The sequence below is a fragment of the Catharus ustulatus genome, chromosome 1 (genome assembly GCF_009819885.2).
Source record: "Catharus ustulatus isolate bCatUst1 chromosome 1, bCatUst1.pri.v2, whole genome shotgun sequence".
NCBI lineage: Eukaryota > Metazoa > Chordata > Aves > Passeriformes > Turdidae > Catharus > Catharus ustulatus.
Window position 1 is genome coordinate 22,115,891 of NC_046221.1, and position 17,157 is coordinate 22,133,047.

General features: G+C 40.6%; 2 protein-coding genes across 5 annotated transcripts in view; one reads left to right on the forward strand and one right to left on the reverse strand.

Moving 5' to 3' along the window:
* Positions 1 to 12,302, forward strand: part of NMT2 (N-myristoyltransferase 2) — a 36,320-nt gene extending 24,018 nt beyond the window's left edge. The window contains exons 9-12 of the mRNA XM_033078879.2: positions 1,352 to 1,522; positions 3,600 to 3,767; positions 7,864 to 8,001; positions 8,171 to 12,302. Of these exons, the coding sequence (XP_032934770.1) occupies positions 1,352 to 1,522; positions 3,600 to 3,767; positions 7,864 to 8,001; positions 8,171 to 8,191 (498 nt within the window). The 3' untranslated portion in view covers positions 8,192 to 12,302. The remainder of the gene's footprint in view (positions 1 to 1,351; positions 1,523 to 3,599; positions 3,768 to 7,863; positions 8,002 to 8,170) is intronic.
* Positions 12,303 to 12,511: 209 nt separating this feature from the next.
* Positions 12,512 to 16,204, reverse strand: RPP38 (ribonuclease P/MRP subunit p38). 4 transcript variants are annotated; one of them, XM_033078900.1, is made up of 3 exons: positions 15,807 to 15,867; positions 15,483 to 15,593; positions 12,512 to 13,550 (listed from the first exon to the last, which is right to left on the reverse strand). In XM_033078900.1, exon 3 carries the CDS (start codon positions 13,531 to 13,533, stop codon positions 12,685 to 12,687), a length of 849 nt encoding a protein of 282 aa, XP_032934791.1. In that variant the 5' UTR covers positions 13,534 to 13,550; positions 15,483 to 15,593; positions 15,807 to 15,867; the 3' UTR covers positions 12,512 to 12,684. The 4 variants fall into 4 exon arrangements, with proteins under 4 accessions (XP_032934791.1, XP_032934800.1, XP_032934783.1 ...); XM_033078909.2 differs by lacking the exons at positions 15,483 to 15,593; positions 15,807 to 15,867 and adding an exon at positions 16,068 to 16,204; XM_033078892.1 differs by lacking the exon at positions 15,483 to 15,593 and having other exon boundaries at positions 15,807 to 15,874.
* Between the last annotated feature and the right edge of the window lie 953 nt (positions 16,205 to 17,157).

Sequence of the window (17,157 nt, forward strand, 5' to 3'; positions counted from 1 at the left end):
GATCTTGAAGCTGGACAGTCACATGATTATGGGCCCAGTCCAGCAGAGAAACAAATTTTAGCACAGTTCTGTATACTTTCCCTCACCCCTGGGATTGCAAATAGTCGCTTACTGGTCGCCATTCTAAGCGGGGAGAAAAAGATCTTCCAGCCTAGCAGCTTTTCCTTCATCCTTCCTGTATGTCACGTATAACCTGTATGCCTTCTGGAATAAGAGCATTTAAAAATACAGATGATGTGCTGTTGTGGAGTCAAACCATAGTCCCAGGCTGCCTAGAAAAGCAGGGAGACTGAAATATAATACACAGGCCAGAGCTGTGGCAAAATGTGCCTTGATTTCTCATCTGGCTGCTGACTCCCAGAGCGCGTGAATAAACACCTCCCCCAGAATAATGCCTTTTGGGCAAAGCATAATCAGCTACACTAATTTCAGGCTTCCAGTAATCAAGTCCCTACCTGGCTGCTCTTGCAATCGACTTTGCTATGATTAATGTGGTACGTGCCCAAGTGTGTAGCTCAGACAGATGAGGCAGGATAAATGATCACTGAAGAGAACAAGCATTAGCTTCCACAAAAGGAAATATCCAGGAAGGCTGGCAAAAGATGGGAAGAAAAATTTAATCACTTTTGCTTGTTTAAAAAATAATTGCATAGTACCAGAAAGTAGTTTTTTCCTTTTCTGATGTTTAAAGCCAGAAAAACAACTTTATTTGTTAACATAGGTTTTTAATTTCAGGCAGCTGTAAGTTATGAGAAGCTTTCTTGTTAACAGGATAGCAGTTGTGCCTGTACAGAAGGTTGTTAGCAAGGAAGTTTACAAGGGCTAAAAATAGTTAGAATCTTTTCCCGTTAAATAATTTCTAATTAAATTAATCAGCTGACATTGACATATAGATTGACTGTAATTTCTGTAAGTTTGAATTACATGTGTTCTTGTCTTGAGATAACTTCTGATTTGCAAGTTTCTTTGTTTTGTTTCTGCGTTTGGGCCCCAGATAGTTTAGAAGGAGATAAGAAATAGATTGACCTAAAAAAAAAAATTTAAAAATACAAACTGCAGAAAGTGTAGGCAGTTGGCAATGGTATGTTTTTCTCTGGAGAAATGAAGCTGTTTCAATAATGAAATAAAAAAATTGAAGTGCCCCAGACTGCCTCAATAATTAGAAGAGAGGGAATTCTGATTGAAAGCTGTTTGTAAAATAGCATAATGAATTAGGTGGCTGGGATAAAGTAGGCTAATAATGAATGCATTACAGCAAGTGGAGTGACTCTGCAACCTACTTTCAGCCTTTGCTGTGTTTGCAGTTTTCCTTTCAACATCTTAACATTTATTTTTCTTTTTTTACACTAAGGCCACAAAGACTTCAGGTTTGAGACCAATGGAACAAAAAGATACTAAAGCAGTACAAGAATTAATCAATACTTACTTGAAACAGTTTAATCTTGCTCCTGTGATGGATGAAGAAGAGGTGGCCCACTGGTTCCTGCCTCGGGATCATATTATTGACACTTACGTGGTAGAGGTAAAATGTGCTCTAACGTATATGAATGTGTGTGTGAGTGCCACTGACAATAGTTCCTATCAGCATCAAGTTTTTGAAATGCAGGCAGTATGAAATATGTGGGATATGGGTAGAATTTGATACCATGAGTAGAAGCTTTATTCTTTGTATTACATTCTTTAAATAAGAAAAAGTTTGGCTGTGATAAACTGCAGTACTCTTATAATAGAATATCTTAAAGGAGAATTCTGAAATATCAAAATATCACTATCTTGACAAGAACCCTACATATTTTAAGATCAACTTTTCCACCTGCATTTCTTAATTCTTTTTTACAAAGATATGACATGATACTAAGCAGTGGTCTTCAAGCTTCTTTTTCTAGGAAAAAGGAAAAATGATGCCATGAGAGATAAGAATTTGGTTTGAATTGACTATCATTCTCCCAGGTGTATGCGTTTCTGCCATACACCATTGCAAAATTCTTTTTTTAAATAATGAATTTTAGAGGCACCTACTGGGAAAATTATGGGTTTTGATGGTTTACTTCAGTAAAGTGTGTTTTTTTCAGTAAAATAATGTGTGTATATATGTGTATAAATTTGCATATATATATATATATATATACTACTCCACCCTCCAAAGAGTTGGTCATAATGCTTCTCTCAAAACAAGGAGTGCAGGAATAGATTAGCATTTGGATTGGAAATCTCTCAGACATGTTTGGAATAGGTGCACTAAAGCCAGTGGAAAGATTAACCCTTCCCTTTGAGTCCGTACAAAATCCAGTTGTAAACAGCATATTTAGACAGTGTATTACTATGCTTAAAGTGATAACATTATTTAGAAAGGCACTGACAGCACTAACATCCCTAAATCTCCTCATAGAAGCCCTAGGTTGTGAAGTTCAGTGTTCCCACATTGTTACCTGAATTTGTGCAGGAGCCTCAGCTGAATTAGGAAAACTAGTGCTGCTGGAGATGAGTGGTCCTGCCCACCAGTTTTTATTATCCTGGTTTAGCTTTCTGCTTACTTTGTAATGGGTGTAGTGCTCATTGGACTTTTCCATGATCTGATTATAGTCCCACGTTCTTTCTCCACTCTCTCTTCTCTCTGTCCTCTGCCCTGCTCCCTGAGTTGGTTTGGCTTGCTTTGTGAGTTGAAGCCTTCGGGAGAGTTCAAAAGCACCAGGATCACCATGAATATGACATTAACAGTGCCATGTTAACTGAACAGCACAGTCTTCACTTACTTGTTTTATGCTGTCTCTTGAACTAGTTTTTTACTATACAAAATGTGGATTTGTTAGTGTTAAAATCTTTTTAAGACCTGTGTGACCTGCAGAAGCTACTGTCAGGCTTCTAAATCATCTTTGTAATGTGCAGATCTAAAACCTTAAAATACTCTGTATAATTTATGAGTTAATATTTTCGTCATCCTTACTGAATTTAGTGAGTGACTCAATAACTTTTCTGTTCCTTGTAGTTAGTATTACTCTACTACAGAATCTGTACCTGCTCTAAGACAAAAGCTTTTTTGCATGTGGTATGTTCAACTGTTTTACTTCTTACTGTAGAAGTACTATTAATTTAAGGATCCACGTAAGGTCCTTCATTGAACTCTAGTGGTTACTAGTCATTCAAAAGTAAAGCGAGAAGAAGTATTTGTGTGTCTCCTTTGCCTTATTTTCTTGGAGATACTCTTGGGAGTTTTTTGTGCTCAGCATATTGGTAGTAACTCTTGTACTAATTATGTCATCAGATTTTTTAAATATCTGTAATATTTGAAGAATATTTTATTAAAAATCAGTTCAGTCAGAAAAAAACTTCAGTTTTTCAGTGGAAGTGTGCTTTGTATTAGTTTTGTCTGTAGCAAACTACTGCTTTGACAATTGTTTGTCAAAATGTTAGTGGTGTAATAGACTAGAAAACTCTAAATGTTTCCTCAAATTTTAGCTAAGACTAGCTGTTACGCCTTAGTACTTACAGTGCACAAATCTTGCTGCATTTATTACTTTCTGCAGAACTGTCACATTAACCTAACCAGTAAGTGATTACTTATTAATGGACTTTTTTGTTTTGTTTTGTTTTTTTAATAGGGTTCAAATGGTATTTTAACAGACTTCCTCAGTTTCTACACATTACCTTCAACAGTGATGCATCATCCTGTTCATAAAAGCCTCAAAGCTGCCTATTCCTTTTACAATATTCATACAGAGACTCCCCTGTTGGACTTAATGAATGATGCACTCATTATAGCTAAATTGGTAAGTTGTAGGTTGGGTTTTTTCTGCTTCATTCACGAAAGTATTCTTAGGAGTCGTGGCAAGGTAAGAACTGGAGTAATTTATCCATGCTAGTGCATTCAGTTTTACTATTGGCAGCACAGAGTGCAGTTGATGAGACATATACAATATGTATATCAAAATATAAAGCAGTGTGCTTGCTTTTCTTTTTTACTTCAAGTGATGCTGGGGAATGACAAATGCATAAAGTATTCACAATAGCTTGAACTGTGGAAACACCCAAAGCACACTGATGACCATAGTCACTAAGTATCGGAAGAATGAAAAGTATCACTAAAATAATTTCCCTTGGGGATGAATTAATAAGTGCTATCAAATGCATTTTGCTTTTTAATTTTTTTTATTCCTAAAAAAATGTAGAAATTTATTTAAAATTTTTCTGAGGCTTGTTAACCTAGAAGTATTTCAGTAACTCTTTGTCAGAGAAATCTCCTGGATAGTTATGGGGAGTACAGGCTCCAGAATGATCCAAACTGAAGTTCAGAGACAGACTTTGAGAAGCTAGTATAATTTTGAGGAGTGGCTAAAAATACTGGTAATTGCTCTTAAAAGTCAAAGTGGAAAAAGGTTGGTCTGAGTTAGAAGTGTGGCTCAGGGGGCTGTGTGTCTGGCCATTCTCTAGGCTGTGGGTGGGACAGGTGAGGAGGCAGTTCCATGGTCTGACCACAAGACTTTGCACTTTCCCCTGCATACATTTCTCTATTAATGTGACATGCAGCTCTTTCCTTTTGAGTGGATCATCCTATATCCCTTGCAATACTGGGATTTAGACACCTGTGGATTTCTTAAGTACCTGCTGAGCCTGTAATGCATCATTAGATGCCTAATTATAGTTGCAGATCTGGCAGCTCAGTTTTACAATGAGGAGAGGTAAGGCAGGGGAAGAGAGATGATAATGCCGTCCTATTCAGAGCCTTTTGTTTACAAACATATTGAGTATGGCTGGGATGGAGTTAACTTTGTTCCTAGCAGCCCATATGGTGCTGCCCTTTGTCACTGAAGCAGAGCTGATAACACATCAGGGTTTTGATTGTTACTGAACAGTGCTTGCACAGCCTCAAGGCTTTCTCTTTCCTTTGTTTTGAGGAGGCTGGGGGTGGGCAAGAAGTTGGGAGGGGACATAGCCAGGACAGGTGACCCCAGCTGACCGAAGGGATGTTCCACACCGTATGATGTTCTGCTCCCCAATAAAGGCTGAAAGAAAGGTGGAGGAAGGGAGGATGCTTCCAGTGATGGCATTTATGTTCCCTAACAATCATTATGCATGCACAGATCTTGCTTCCCAGGAAGTGTGTCAAGATTTTTATGGGTTTAGGTCTTCAAAGAGACAAGAGCAGTTGTTGGTTGCTGTAAAGTTGTTTATTGTAGAAGCACATCAGTCTCAAAGGCAAAGAGTCCAGATTACCAAAGTCTGTACGAGCGCTGTTTGGCACAGAGTCCTGAGTAGAAGCAGTAGCAGCTCTCTAGTGAAAAGTCCCAAGCAGAAGCAGTTTCCTGGTGTGAAGTCCTGAGCAGCAGCTGCAGCAGCTCCCTTCTGCTTCCAGGTGGTGGTGATGGTGGTGAAGGAAGAGAACTCTCACCCCATTACACGGATTTTTATTTGTTAATTGCCCAATAAGCTAAAAACACCAACCTAAAACATTTCTTCTAAACCTATTAGAATTCTAGTTCTAAAAAGCAGTGTTCATTCTTACGCATAACTTACACATAAAGCTCTGTTTATTCAAATGGTTCTATCTGTTCTATCTAAAAAATGTAAACAATGTTTTCATTATGTCTGGGGCTAAGTTTTTGAACTTTTATCAAGGCCTAAACTTTACACTACTTTCTAGGGCTTTTTACTCTCTTAAGGCACTTAAAGCATATTCTTATTTACTTAAAACTTAGACTTACACTTCTACTTCATATCTGTGTAACTTATTAATATTGCTACTCACTTAAAACTAAAGCTTACACTTCTACTTCATGTCTGTGTAGCTTAGTATACTTTAATTTCTCTGAAGGTTTTGATTCAATCCCTGCATTCTGATCTTTCTCTGAGGGACTCAGAGAGGCTTGTGTTTCACTCACTCCAACAGAAGTGGTTTGACATCTGTCTGGCAGTGGGTGAATTCCTCTTTTCGCTTCTTTCGTGCCTTCAGCTTTTGCTTTCTCTGTTAAACTCTCATTATTTCAATTCACAAGACATCTTGTCTTCCTTATATTTTCTCCCCATCCTGTGAGAGAGAAATAAACTAAAGGCTCTGTGGGTGTTTGGCTCTTCTCTGGGGACATAACAACAACAGTCTCCTTTCTGTACTTTAGCTCCAAAGCATGGGTTTTGGAGGTACAAATTCAGCTCAGCAAATCGCTTTTAGGGTTTGCATGTCAGCTAATGTTTATTTTTATCTTCATTCACACTATATTAAATTAGTTTAGAATTAGTTCAGCAGTTACAGGACCTGATCTTCAAAGTAAAACCCCAAATTTGGAGTTATTAACTTAGGTTCTATGTATTCTGCATGGAGCTGCATGGGGAGTGAGATTTTGCATCAGGATAATCCCTCTCAAACCCTGCATATTTTATTGTTGAAGCCAACGCTAGGTTTCTAGATCCGGAAGACAGGGAAGAAATTCTCTGCTGAGTCTGCTTCAGTGGTCTGTCAGAGCTGTGGAGAAAGTACCTTTAAACGGAAACCGTTTTATCCCTCTCAGAAGATACTAACCTGAAACTAACCTGCTGATGTTTAGATACTGCATTAAAACTACATCTGGACAGTTTTGTTTGAATTTTGAGTGTTTAATTGCACAGCTTAGTGATCTTGTATCTAGAGTGTGTCTCTGTCCTCCCCCACTTCCCTTCCTGCCTTCTGAGATTGCGGTTACTGTTTCTTACTAACTTGGAGTATTTCAAAATTTGCTTTCAATGCCAAAATGTCAAATATTGTCACCTCATTTGTCTTATTTCTGCATGTTTTTCACCACACATTTAACTTAGCATGGCGTCATCGGCACACAAAAGGATTGTTGTGTAAGGTAGTGGGGAAGCCTTACTAAACTCACTCTGCTTTGTAACTTTCCTTTAAATAGTCCTGATGAAGAGCTTAAGTACTCTTTTTCTTCAAACATCTTTTTTCCTAATATAGGATGCTCATTTAAAAGAAAAAAAAATCTTTTTACTGTGTAAAGAATGTTCCTTACCCCATTTTCTTGTGCTTAAGTAATTGAGCATTATTGTTTTGTACCTTTTGTCTTAAAAATGTATCATGTCCTGCTGGTGCACTACCTTTGTGCTGTTAACACTGCAGGAGCTAGGTCAGATTCCCTTGTAGTTAATGGCAAATAAATGAACTTTTATATCCACACTCCCGAGCTCTCCATATGTGATTATTATTGCTGCAATGGCTTAAGTGACCTTGGATTTATGTTGCTTGGTAAGAGTTCCCAGTGAGGAGTTAGGATTTGAGTATGTGTTGATGCAGAAAAGCCCTTGAGACTGATTTGGCCATGTGGCTCTTCTGAGACAAAATGTCTCTGAGTGGTGAATTTGGGGAGTTTATAAAAAGAGGAGTTGGTAGAGGGCACATAAGTAGGGAAGGGAGAACCATATGAAAGATTTGAGTTCTCAAGAGAATGGCATTTTAGAAAAGGACTAAATCACAGAAATATGTTTAACAAAATGATAAATTACTGAAAAACACAGCTGTATTTATGCAGCTTCAACTAGAATAGGCCATGTGTCAAAGCACTGTATGTGACTGTAAAAAATGCGTATCTGTAAGGATAAAATAACGGAAAATGCTTTAGGGACTCTTCAGATCTTAGGTCCTGAAAATGGCGTTAAAATTTGTACCATTTTTGAGCTAATCTTGAAGCAAAGTTGTGCATTATACTTTAGTTTTATTGGGAAAATGTCTTTGTGTGTATATCTAAATAACGGCAAGATTTATTCCATTGTATTTTTTCCTTTTAATTAGCCTAAATCTCTTGGATACTGTATGGCACTCTGTAGAGTATCATTTGTGTGTCATTTGAAAATTTCAAAAGTAAAATTTTAAAAATGTTTTGCTGTTGCCAGAAAGGATTCGATGTGTTCAATGCGCTAGACTTAATGGAAAACAAAACATTCCTGGAAAAACTCAAGTTTGGGATTGGAGATGGAAATTTGCAGTATTACTTGTACAACTGGAGGTGTCCAGGCATGGAATCTGAAAAGGTAAGGGAGAAAAATGAGTTCCTGAATTCCGTTAGATGTAATGGTACGTTAATCTACATTGGCCAAAAATGTGCAGAAGGTTTTAAAATAATGTAAATACAGAAAACCATGATGTTTAGATTTACTGCTGTACTTTAACTAAAATACTATATTTTTCTTCTTCCTTTAGGTTGGTCTTGTATTACAATGAGAACACTTATGTTTCTAGAACTCTTCAGGTCATCGTTTGAGTTAATTTGATCTCCATAACTCTTGAAATGATGTTGTTCAAGAGGAGTAAAAGCACAACGTCAGTGATACTGAAATAGTCCATTAAATCTGATAAATGAAGACATCCACATGTGACCAAATTTATTATTTTCAGATAGATCAGACGGTCCATGAAACTCTTCTATTGTCCATGAAAAGAGTAAAAAGCACATTCATTTAAGTTTCAAAGCTTAGCTTGCACCTGGATGAGAAGAAGGTATTTTTTCCACTCTGTAGAAAAGACTGTTTTGTACAAACTGAACTTCAGTGGTGGATTAGGGTACAAAAATATTTGCTATTATGTGGATGAACTGCTGCATTTCTATTTATTAAGTGGTGATGTATGTATGTCAGTGTAACAGAATGAAGGATACAAACTGGAGTATCTTTGTTTATTTACTTAACATGGATATCACCATTTGGGGGAAAATCATGAAGTACGATACATTTGTAGCTCTATGAAAGTCCTGGATGTTTTTGTAACTGGAGCAGTATGACAATGTACTGGTTTAACTAGTGCATTTGTTTCTCCATAAGCAAAGCTGCCAAATCAATAAAAACTTCAGATTTGTACTTTGATCTTCAATAGATCAGTGGATTGATTTAACAGTATCGCACTGTTCAGTGCAGGTGTTATCTATGTTGCCAGAATGATAATACATTACTGTACTTAATTTACAGTTGTGGCACAATACCTTAGTTTTTCCTCAGTAGAGTAACATCAGCCTGTGTGTAAAACTAAGAATTTTAGTAGTGCTATCAGGATATTTATAGTTTGAATGTTTTCAACGCTTCTGCGAAATTGCACATATTCCTTTGTCTACTTTGATTTCCTATGAAGTCTGTAATTCTAATGAAAAGTAACTTGTGTAAATATGTATTCATAAATTGTTCCTGGTAGTGTTTTTATCCTGACTTTGGAACAAGAAGTTTTGCTATATATGTGGCTGGTAAGCAGAAGAGAAATGCTCTGCCCTCAGTCCTTGGAAGTCTCTGTACTGCACTTCCTGAAATGTAGGAGGGCTGATCTTCGTTGTTGGGTGGAGCTGTTTTAATTCCCTCATGAATGCTCGGCAACGGGAGTGGCTTCTGAAGCACTTTATATGCATTCCAGCATAGTGTCATAGCTAGAGATGATAGCAGTTCTTTCAGCTCATGGATGCTGCGGAATCGTGAGCACTGAGAAAATCTGTGTTAAGAAACTGTTCTAGCTGAAAGTGCCAAATTGTGGTAGTGAAGCCTCTGTGCTGTGAGCATCTTTTGAATGTGACTTGAATATCTCATGAAATGCAAATGTCTAACTTTCCTTTTAAACATGCCTGTAAATCTGACAGCAGATTTTGCTGAAAGTTTAATTCTGTACATGAAGATAAATTTGTCTGTTCTTCATAACTGTTAGCCCTACCCACCACCTTGTAGCAGTGGGGTTTTTCTTTCTTCCCGCACCTTTTCCACTGTGTGAATGGTTTGTGGTTTGGTTTCTTTTTCTTCTTGAATTGTGGTGAGAGGATTCTGCCCTAGATAAATACTTTCCCTTACTGCATTATAGCTGATTAAAGCTTTCAACCTCCTTCAAACAAAGGAAGGGACTGAACGTGGTTTGTTTGACCCCTGGTTGTGCACCAGCTCAGGACCTCATGAATTTAAAAGGTCTTCAAAGGAGATCTAATGGTGCAGTTAGGCTTTACATCTCTGGCCACTCTTGGTACCTCTCTGCTAGTAGCAGTCAAAACAGGTGGTGCAGAGACAGCTTGGACTCTGTGTGAGGCCTGAGCAGAATTAAGTGCCTGAAAATGTAGTTGATGGTAGTGATACCTGAGATAACAAGAAGGATTTAATCTTCACCCTGTCAAAGACTTAAGTTTTTAACTCCTAAAAGGCAAGAAGGTGCCTCCTTGGCAGGGCATTCTCATGGAGTGCTCTGGGATGAGGTTCACCTAGGAGCTCAGTGTGTTCTGCCTCATCTCCTAAAGGCAGAGCCTCAGCAGTCCTCACTCAGGGCTGCCTGAGGTGAAGTGGGACAGCAGGGCATAGCTCTGTCCTCATGGCTGAGATACTCCCTTTTTGAGACAGCCCAGGTAATCACAGCCCAGGTGAAGGATATGTTCATGTTCTTTGCCTTGCTTCCCCTTAAAAAAATGCAAGTGGAAGAAATGTTAGGCAGATTTCTTTTCTCCTCTGAAAGCAGAAGGCAGATGGTCCCAAGTATTGTCTGTCCTTTGTAAAATGGAGGCCATAATGGGACCAAATATGTCCAGGTAGGAGACAGACCTGAACTTGGGTTTCCTGCAGCCTGCCTTCTGCCTAAATCTTCAGGTTAGGGCACATGAAGAAAGGAGCATGGCCATTCTTGTGCTCTCTTCTAGTAAAATAGTGCCATTTGCTGCTGACTCCAAGGGATAAACTGCTGTCTTGTCTGGCTCACTCTGCATGTTCACTGAGGCTGGAAGGCAGAGACATGCTGCTGTAGAAGCTGTGCAGCACTGTAGCTGAGAGAGAAAATTTATCAGCCAGAGCATGAGGGAAACAGGCATCTAAGCTTGAGTGTTGAGGCAGATGTTGGAGAGTTCTTCTTCATGGACATGTGTGAGTTAAGCATGGCCTCTTTTGTCCCTGCTGAGTGCTCTTCACCTGAAGTGTTTTGCTGAAGTATCACAGCATCAAGAGGACTTGAATCTTGAAGCCTGCACCCACAAAGTAAGGCAGTTACTCTGGAGGTGAAAATTGTGCAACTCACTTTGACTTTCTAAGCAGACACTAAACAAAATGTGAATATGTGTGGGGCCTCTGTCAGGAGCTCAATAGGAGAGACCCTTCTCTTGTTTCCAAGGTTGAACCTGTGTGCATTAATCCTGCTATGAAGGTAAGACTCCTCAGAACCTAATAGGTATTTGCAAAGGACTGGTGAATGTAAAGCTTGCTCTACCACCTTTCCCACCTGGCTTTTTGAACATCTGTTATTTCTTTCCCTAAGTAACTTCCTATCTGCAGAGGGAACCCAAATCCCTGAAAACAGAGATAGACCTGGGCAGGGAGTGAAATGCTTGAAGTATGATTGCTGTGCTTATGTTCTTTACCAAAGCCAATCCTTGTGCTCTCTGTAAATGCTCTTATGCTATGGTTAACCAGCCTGGGAATGAAACACTTTAGTGCTAGCATGCCTTCAAAGTTTTATGCACCCAGAAAGTCAGAAAAAAGGACATGTATAAAGGACTATGAAGCAAGGCAAAGAAATCTCACCTCTTGCACCCTCAGACACAGACAAAAATTGTAGCATTAAATGCTTTGTTTAAACTTCAAGGAGCATCATGACTACACACTCATATTAGCTCATTGCTACTGCCTGCCTTCATAGTTGGTATCATGAACTAAATTTCTAAATAAATTCAAAATACAGATGAGCTACTGGATGGCAGTAGAAGTCTGGATTAATAAATCTCTGAAATATATGTAAATTTTACCTTGTAAGAAACAACAAAACTTACTCAGTTAAGGTATTTTATGCTTTCTTCTACAAGTAAATTCCTAGGCTGTTGATTGCCTGCATTGCAGTTCCTTCCTACAACCCAATTCCCTCATTAGGAAATTGTTCATAGTCCCTAGTAAAATTAAAGGAAACTCAGAAGTTACATATGTTTTCAGTCTCGTTGCAGTTATAGTTCTCATCTGCTTTATATAAAACAGTATATGGCTTCTGTCAATTTCCTGGGAAATTATTTTAGACTTCATTTTGAGATCTAATGGGGTTTAGGTTTACATTATCTCACAGGATATGTGTTAATAATTTAAATATGGAAGTATTTCTTTTTAATACTGCAGCAGCAGTAACTTGGTTTTGTATTTGGAAACAGCTTTTCCTTCAGCATACCATGCACCAGGTATCAGGTGGAACCCAAGTCTGCATACATTTGTGACCAAACCAAGTTGTTCAGCAGAACAAACTATATAATAGAGTTCAAAAGTGAAGTCTGCCTGTGCTATTTACTTGAACTCAGCTTTAAAAGACTTATACTGGCATGGACCTTTGTTTAAATAAACTTTCACTTTTGGTATTTATTTGTTTGAGTAATTATACATAAATCTCTTTTGCTTAAAGCACATTCATCTGTGTAAAAATACAAAGTTCATTTAATGCTTTGTATTAATTCCAAAGAAGTATAAATTATGTCTTAAAATTACTTCAGCATGTTCATTACCAGCTTTAACTCTCATATCCAGCTGCAAATGAAAACACTTACCCCAGTAAAGACTAACACTCAAGTCTGAGCAATATTTTTTATTAAAGCAGAAAGTACCTCAGCCAGATGCAACGTGAAGTTCACCTTGTATTCAAGAGCTTTACACTGTAAAGCCTGAAAGAATTGTTCCGTTAGAACTGTACTCCACCCTGCATTTAAAAAATCTGCTTAACAGAAAGAACCAAACTAAAATCAGTTATGCTGAAAAAGCTTTTTTCTTTTTGCGAGGTGGTTTCTTTATCTTATCAGGATTTGGGACAAGTTTCTTGATTTTCAAAGGCTGCAAAATTACATTTGAAAGATCAGGCTGATTGCTTTCCGTATGCTTCCGCTTCTGACTTGCAAGCTTATCCCCCAGCACCTCTGCCAGCTCTTCAGGCTCCAGATTTTCTGAAGAATCTGTGTCTGCATAAGTCATGGATTCTTCAGTTCTGTACTGAAACCATGGCACGTCCAAAGCTGGTATCTTTGGAATTATTGCTGCTATTGCTTCAGTGAATTTGTCAGACTGCTTTTTGAAGCCGAGTGCTAGAATGGACGTTAAGCCGAGCAGGGGCGCGATGGTCTCGCTGAGCCGTGGCACCTGCCCTGCCGGCGTGGCGCGGCTTGCGCTCAGCTCGATCAGGTGCGATGTGATCATTGCAGGTTTGGCAGACTTGCACACCAGCAAGAGAAGCAGCTCATTTTTTTCCAAGGCTTTTGTAACTTCATTAACTCCAATAGCAAGCTGTCTTCTGATGCTTATGTCAGTCCATCCTGGTTTTTGTTGCTGAGTTTCTGTTTCCTCTTTAGAGAGTTCACTGGTGCCAGCATCACACTTTCTTTCTGTTTGTTTTTTTGTAAGGGAACGTTTTTTCTTTCTTGGACTCTCAATCTTTTTGAGTCCAATATGTTTAATCCTTTCTTCTAAGGTCTCTAATATAAAATGCATATCTTCTCCATCTATGGTTTTCCATTGGAAAACAAAAGGGTTATCTAGACACATTTTTACAGTGGTTTTCTTCGCTTTCCGGAGTGTTGCTGTCCCTTGCTGAATCACAGACATCCTGAAGTTTTGTCACCCTAAGGAAGAAAGAGCAAGACATTAGTTCAAATACTGAACTGTGTGCTATGGACATTGTTCCCCGAAGCTTCTGGAAATGCAGAAGAGAAACACTGTATGTCAGTGATACTGGCATCTATCAACCTGCTCACATCAATCCTTCACACATCTTCCACAGGGCAGGTGTGGAGCTGCTTTTTTTTAATAAAAAAAGCTGGACAGGACAGTAAAGCCACAGCAGTAACAACAGACCCTTCTAAAGCAGCTTGAGGTATTACAGATGTAAAAAAACCACAAGCCCTACCAAACACAACCTATGCCCAGAATCACAGTTGAAGACCACTCCATTGTCACTGTTCACAGCTGCACTGCCCCCCTGTGACATGGGAGGGAAAAAAAAAAAAAAAAAAACCCAAAAAAAAAAAACCAAACATGAATCACAACATGAAACAAGTTCCTGAATTTATTAAGGATTTTTAGAAATCCATCTTTTTGGTTTTTAGTCTTTGTGTTTTCCTGTATTTGGAAGGTATGATAGAAACTTGCAGACTCTTTAATAATTTATGCTTTCAGGGAAGGAAAGCAATCCCCTACAGGCTTCCAAAAGTTTAGAAGGGGTCTTTTGTACCACCTGGACAATGCCTCCAGGGATGAGAAAAACTGAAGAGGAGTGTGAACAGGAGTGGAGAAGGTGCAATTGTTCTTGCTCTGATGGATCTAATCCAGAGTAGCTGTGAAGATCTGAGGTCAAGCCTGATGACAGTCCCTGGTAAACTGCAAAGTCCCCGTGCTCCTGCTCAGGAGCTAGCAGTATCTTCCTTGCTGCTCAGACAAGCTTACTCTGTAAGTGCCACTCAGGTTTCTAATCAGTGGAAACATGACATGACTCCCCCCTAAGTTTACCAGTTTACCCAAGCAAGCATACAGGTTGCATTTACGTACAGCTCATGAACATCTAAAGGCTGCCACACAGAAGATACCATTTTGTTCGTCATACCAGCTGTCTGTGTACTGGTAGTGAGCTGCCTTGATAGAAAAATATGATCTTCACCCAAGTGTACTGCTATCAAGCAACATCTACTTGGAAAGATTTTCACTCAAGTGAATGTTATCTGGAGGACAGCAGGAGAAAGAGGCACATGGTGTGATTCTGGGGGCAGTCCACAAGTTGGACTGCAAAGCCAGGAGTTGGATCTGATGATCCTTGTGAATTCTGTCCAACTCAGGATAGTCTATGATTCCACCTTGAACAGAGTTGCATCAATGCAATGTGAACTCTTACCCAAAATGAAAGTCAGAATCAGTGAAGGAGTTTTCAGAGAACAGTAAAACTGAGAATTCCAAAATACAAAAAACCCAAAGTGGAGATCTTGAGTGCTCTTAGAATAATCTATGAAATAGCCTGGGCCACTTCAGCGATGGTCCATCCAACCCAGCTATCTGTCTCCAACAGTGGAACCTGGAGAAACCATTTGGGCAGGCTGGCATTCCCCTCAGTTCCCAAGCACCCAGAATGGTTACACTTGGGATGTAAGAATAAAGATGTACCGACTTAACCTATTAGTCCTTTATGGAGATATCATTCATGCAGTTACCTAATAATCCCTTTTGCCTACCATCACAGTGACAACAACAGAAAAGCGAACACAACTAATAAATGGAAATGACCACAAGAATTCTTATGTTTGAGCGAGTTGGAATAGAAGCTTGTGATTGTTTTTTTAAAAATGAGCTCTGGGTTATCGCTTTTAAAAGCTTTCCATTAGAGATGCTCTGATGACCTTTGACAAGCAAAATCAGCGACAGACAGGTACGAGAAAAAAAAACAAGAAACATGCTTACAAATCAAAGGTTACATTTTTCTTTTCAAAATGAGCACTCCTGAGGAAAACAAGCGTGCAGAAATAAGGAAACAGAGCAACGAGTGAAAAAACGCGCACGGAGCTCCCCACCTCGCCCCTCCGTCGCGCCCCCGTCGCTTCCGGCGGAAGGAGCTCGGGCAAACGGCGCCCCCGTGCCGGAACTCGCCAGCCGGGGCCGCCCCTGAGCGGCTCCTGCAGCTCCTGCAACAGCCAAACGCGGCTTGAGCGCGGCCCCAGCGCCACGCCCTGCGCCCGCCGCCGCGTCCCGGCACCGCAGCCCCTTCTCCCCGGGCCGCCGCCCCCCGCCCGCCGAGCGCTGCGGGCCGGGCCCAGACAGCTCCGGGAGCGGAGCGGCCTCCGGTGCCCGAGCGCGGCCCAACCGCAGCTGCCCCGCGCCCGCAAATCCGGCCCCACCTCGGCCTTCCCGCGCTCCAGGAACACGCCGCGGAACGCAGCCCGGCCCGCTCTGCCCCGCTCCGCCCCCTCCTCCGGCCCGCTCCGCCCCTTGCCCGTCTCCGCTCCATCCCCGGCCGAGGCGGGGCGGGTCTCTCCGCGGCGGGGCGGTGTCCGGGCAGCGCTCGGGGCCGCGTGGCGAAGCGGCTGCGGCGTTAGTGAAAGCAGCGTTAAACCGCTGCCGCCGGGGTCTGGCTCTGCCGGGTCTCACCGTAGGCTCACCACTGGCATTCCCAGGGCTCGAGCGCTCCCGAAAACTGGCGCATAGGCAGTGGCAGACCTGCTTAGTTGTGTATCAGCTAACGCAAGCAGCGCCAGCTCACCAGGTGCTTCATGGGGACTTCACAGCCACAGGGTGTCCCTCGCTGCAGTGCAGTGTGCGCCGTGCTGCGGACGGACCTTATGTTCTGTGACCGAGGGGACAGGAAAGGGCTGGGTTCATTCAGTGTTTTCCGCAATCTACCCTCAGCCTTTAACAAATTCACAAGCGCGTTCATTTTCCACACTCGCCGTAGTGCTCAGCACGGTTAAGCACAGCCTCTTGGCCCTGAAAGTGCAGAGCATCTTCGCTAGGGCACAGGTGCTTCTAAGATCTTCTAATTTTTTTTTTTAAATCTTAAAATTTTAAAAAATTTAAAATCTCCTACTTAATTAAATTGACTTGGATTGTTTTCTCATTAGTTCCTGACTTAATTTAACCTGTACTTGTTTCCCCTTAAATTACTTTTTTGGCATGATTTTATGGAAGTTAGCGGGTTAAAAAATGCAGAAGTACCTACCATAGATCAATCTGCCTAGGGAATGATGTACATAAATGTAAAGAGGCATGAATATAAATAATTAATTGATACAAGAGGGATGGATTTCTTTTTTTTTTTTTTCTTCAGTGGTTACATTTGCAGGGTAGTTTATCAATTAATTTAATATTCTTTTTATTCTGTACTTAGTAGACCAAATTAAAAACCAGCATTCACAGTGTACTTTGTGTGTGTAGCCACTTGTGTGATGTATCCCTGGGATGACCCACATGTTTTCCAGAGCAGCAGCTGAAGGGTGCAAGGTCCCAGGCTGGCAGGACATGGATATGGGCATGGACTACATGGCAGAAGGAACAGTACCAATAACTGCGCTGGTTGCAGTTCAAACCATTCCAGAAATTCCTTTGTCGAACAAAAGTCTTGGGAATCTTTCTGTATCACTGCTCTCAACCTGGCGGCCTAATCCTCAGTGGTGAGGCTGGAACTCAGGCTTTCTGCAGAAACCACTGGGGGCTTAATGCGGCCTGTCCCCAGCGCCTCTTCCTGGCGCTTGG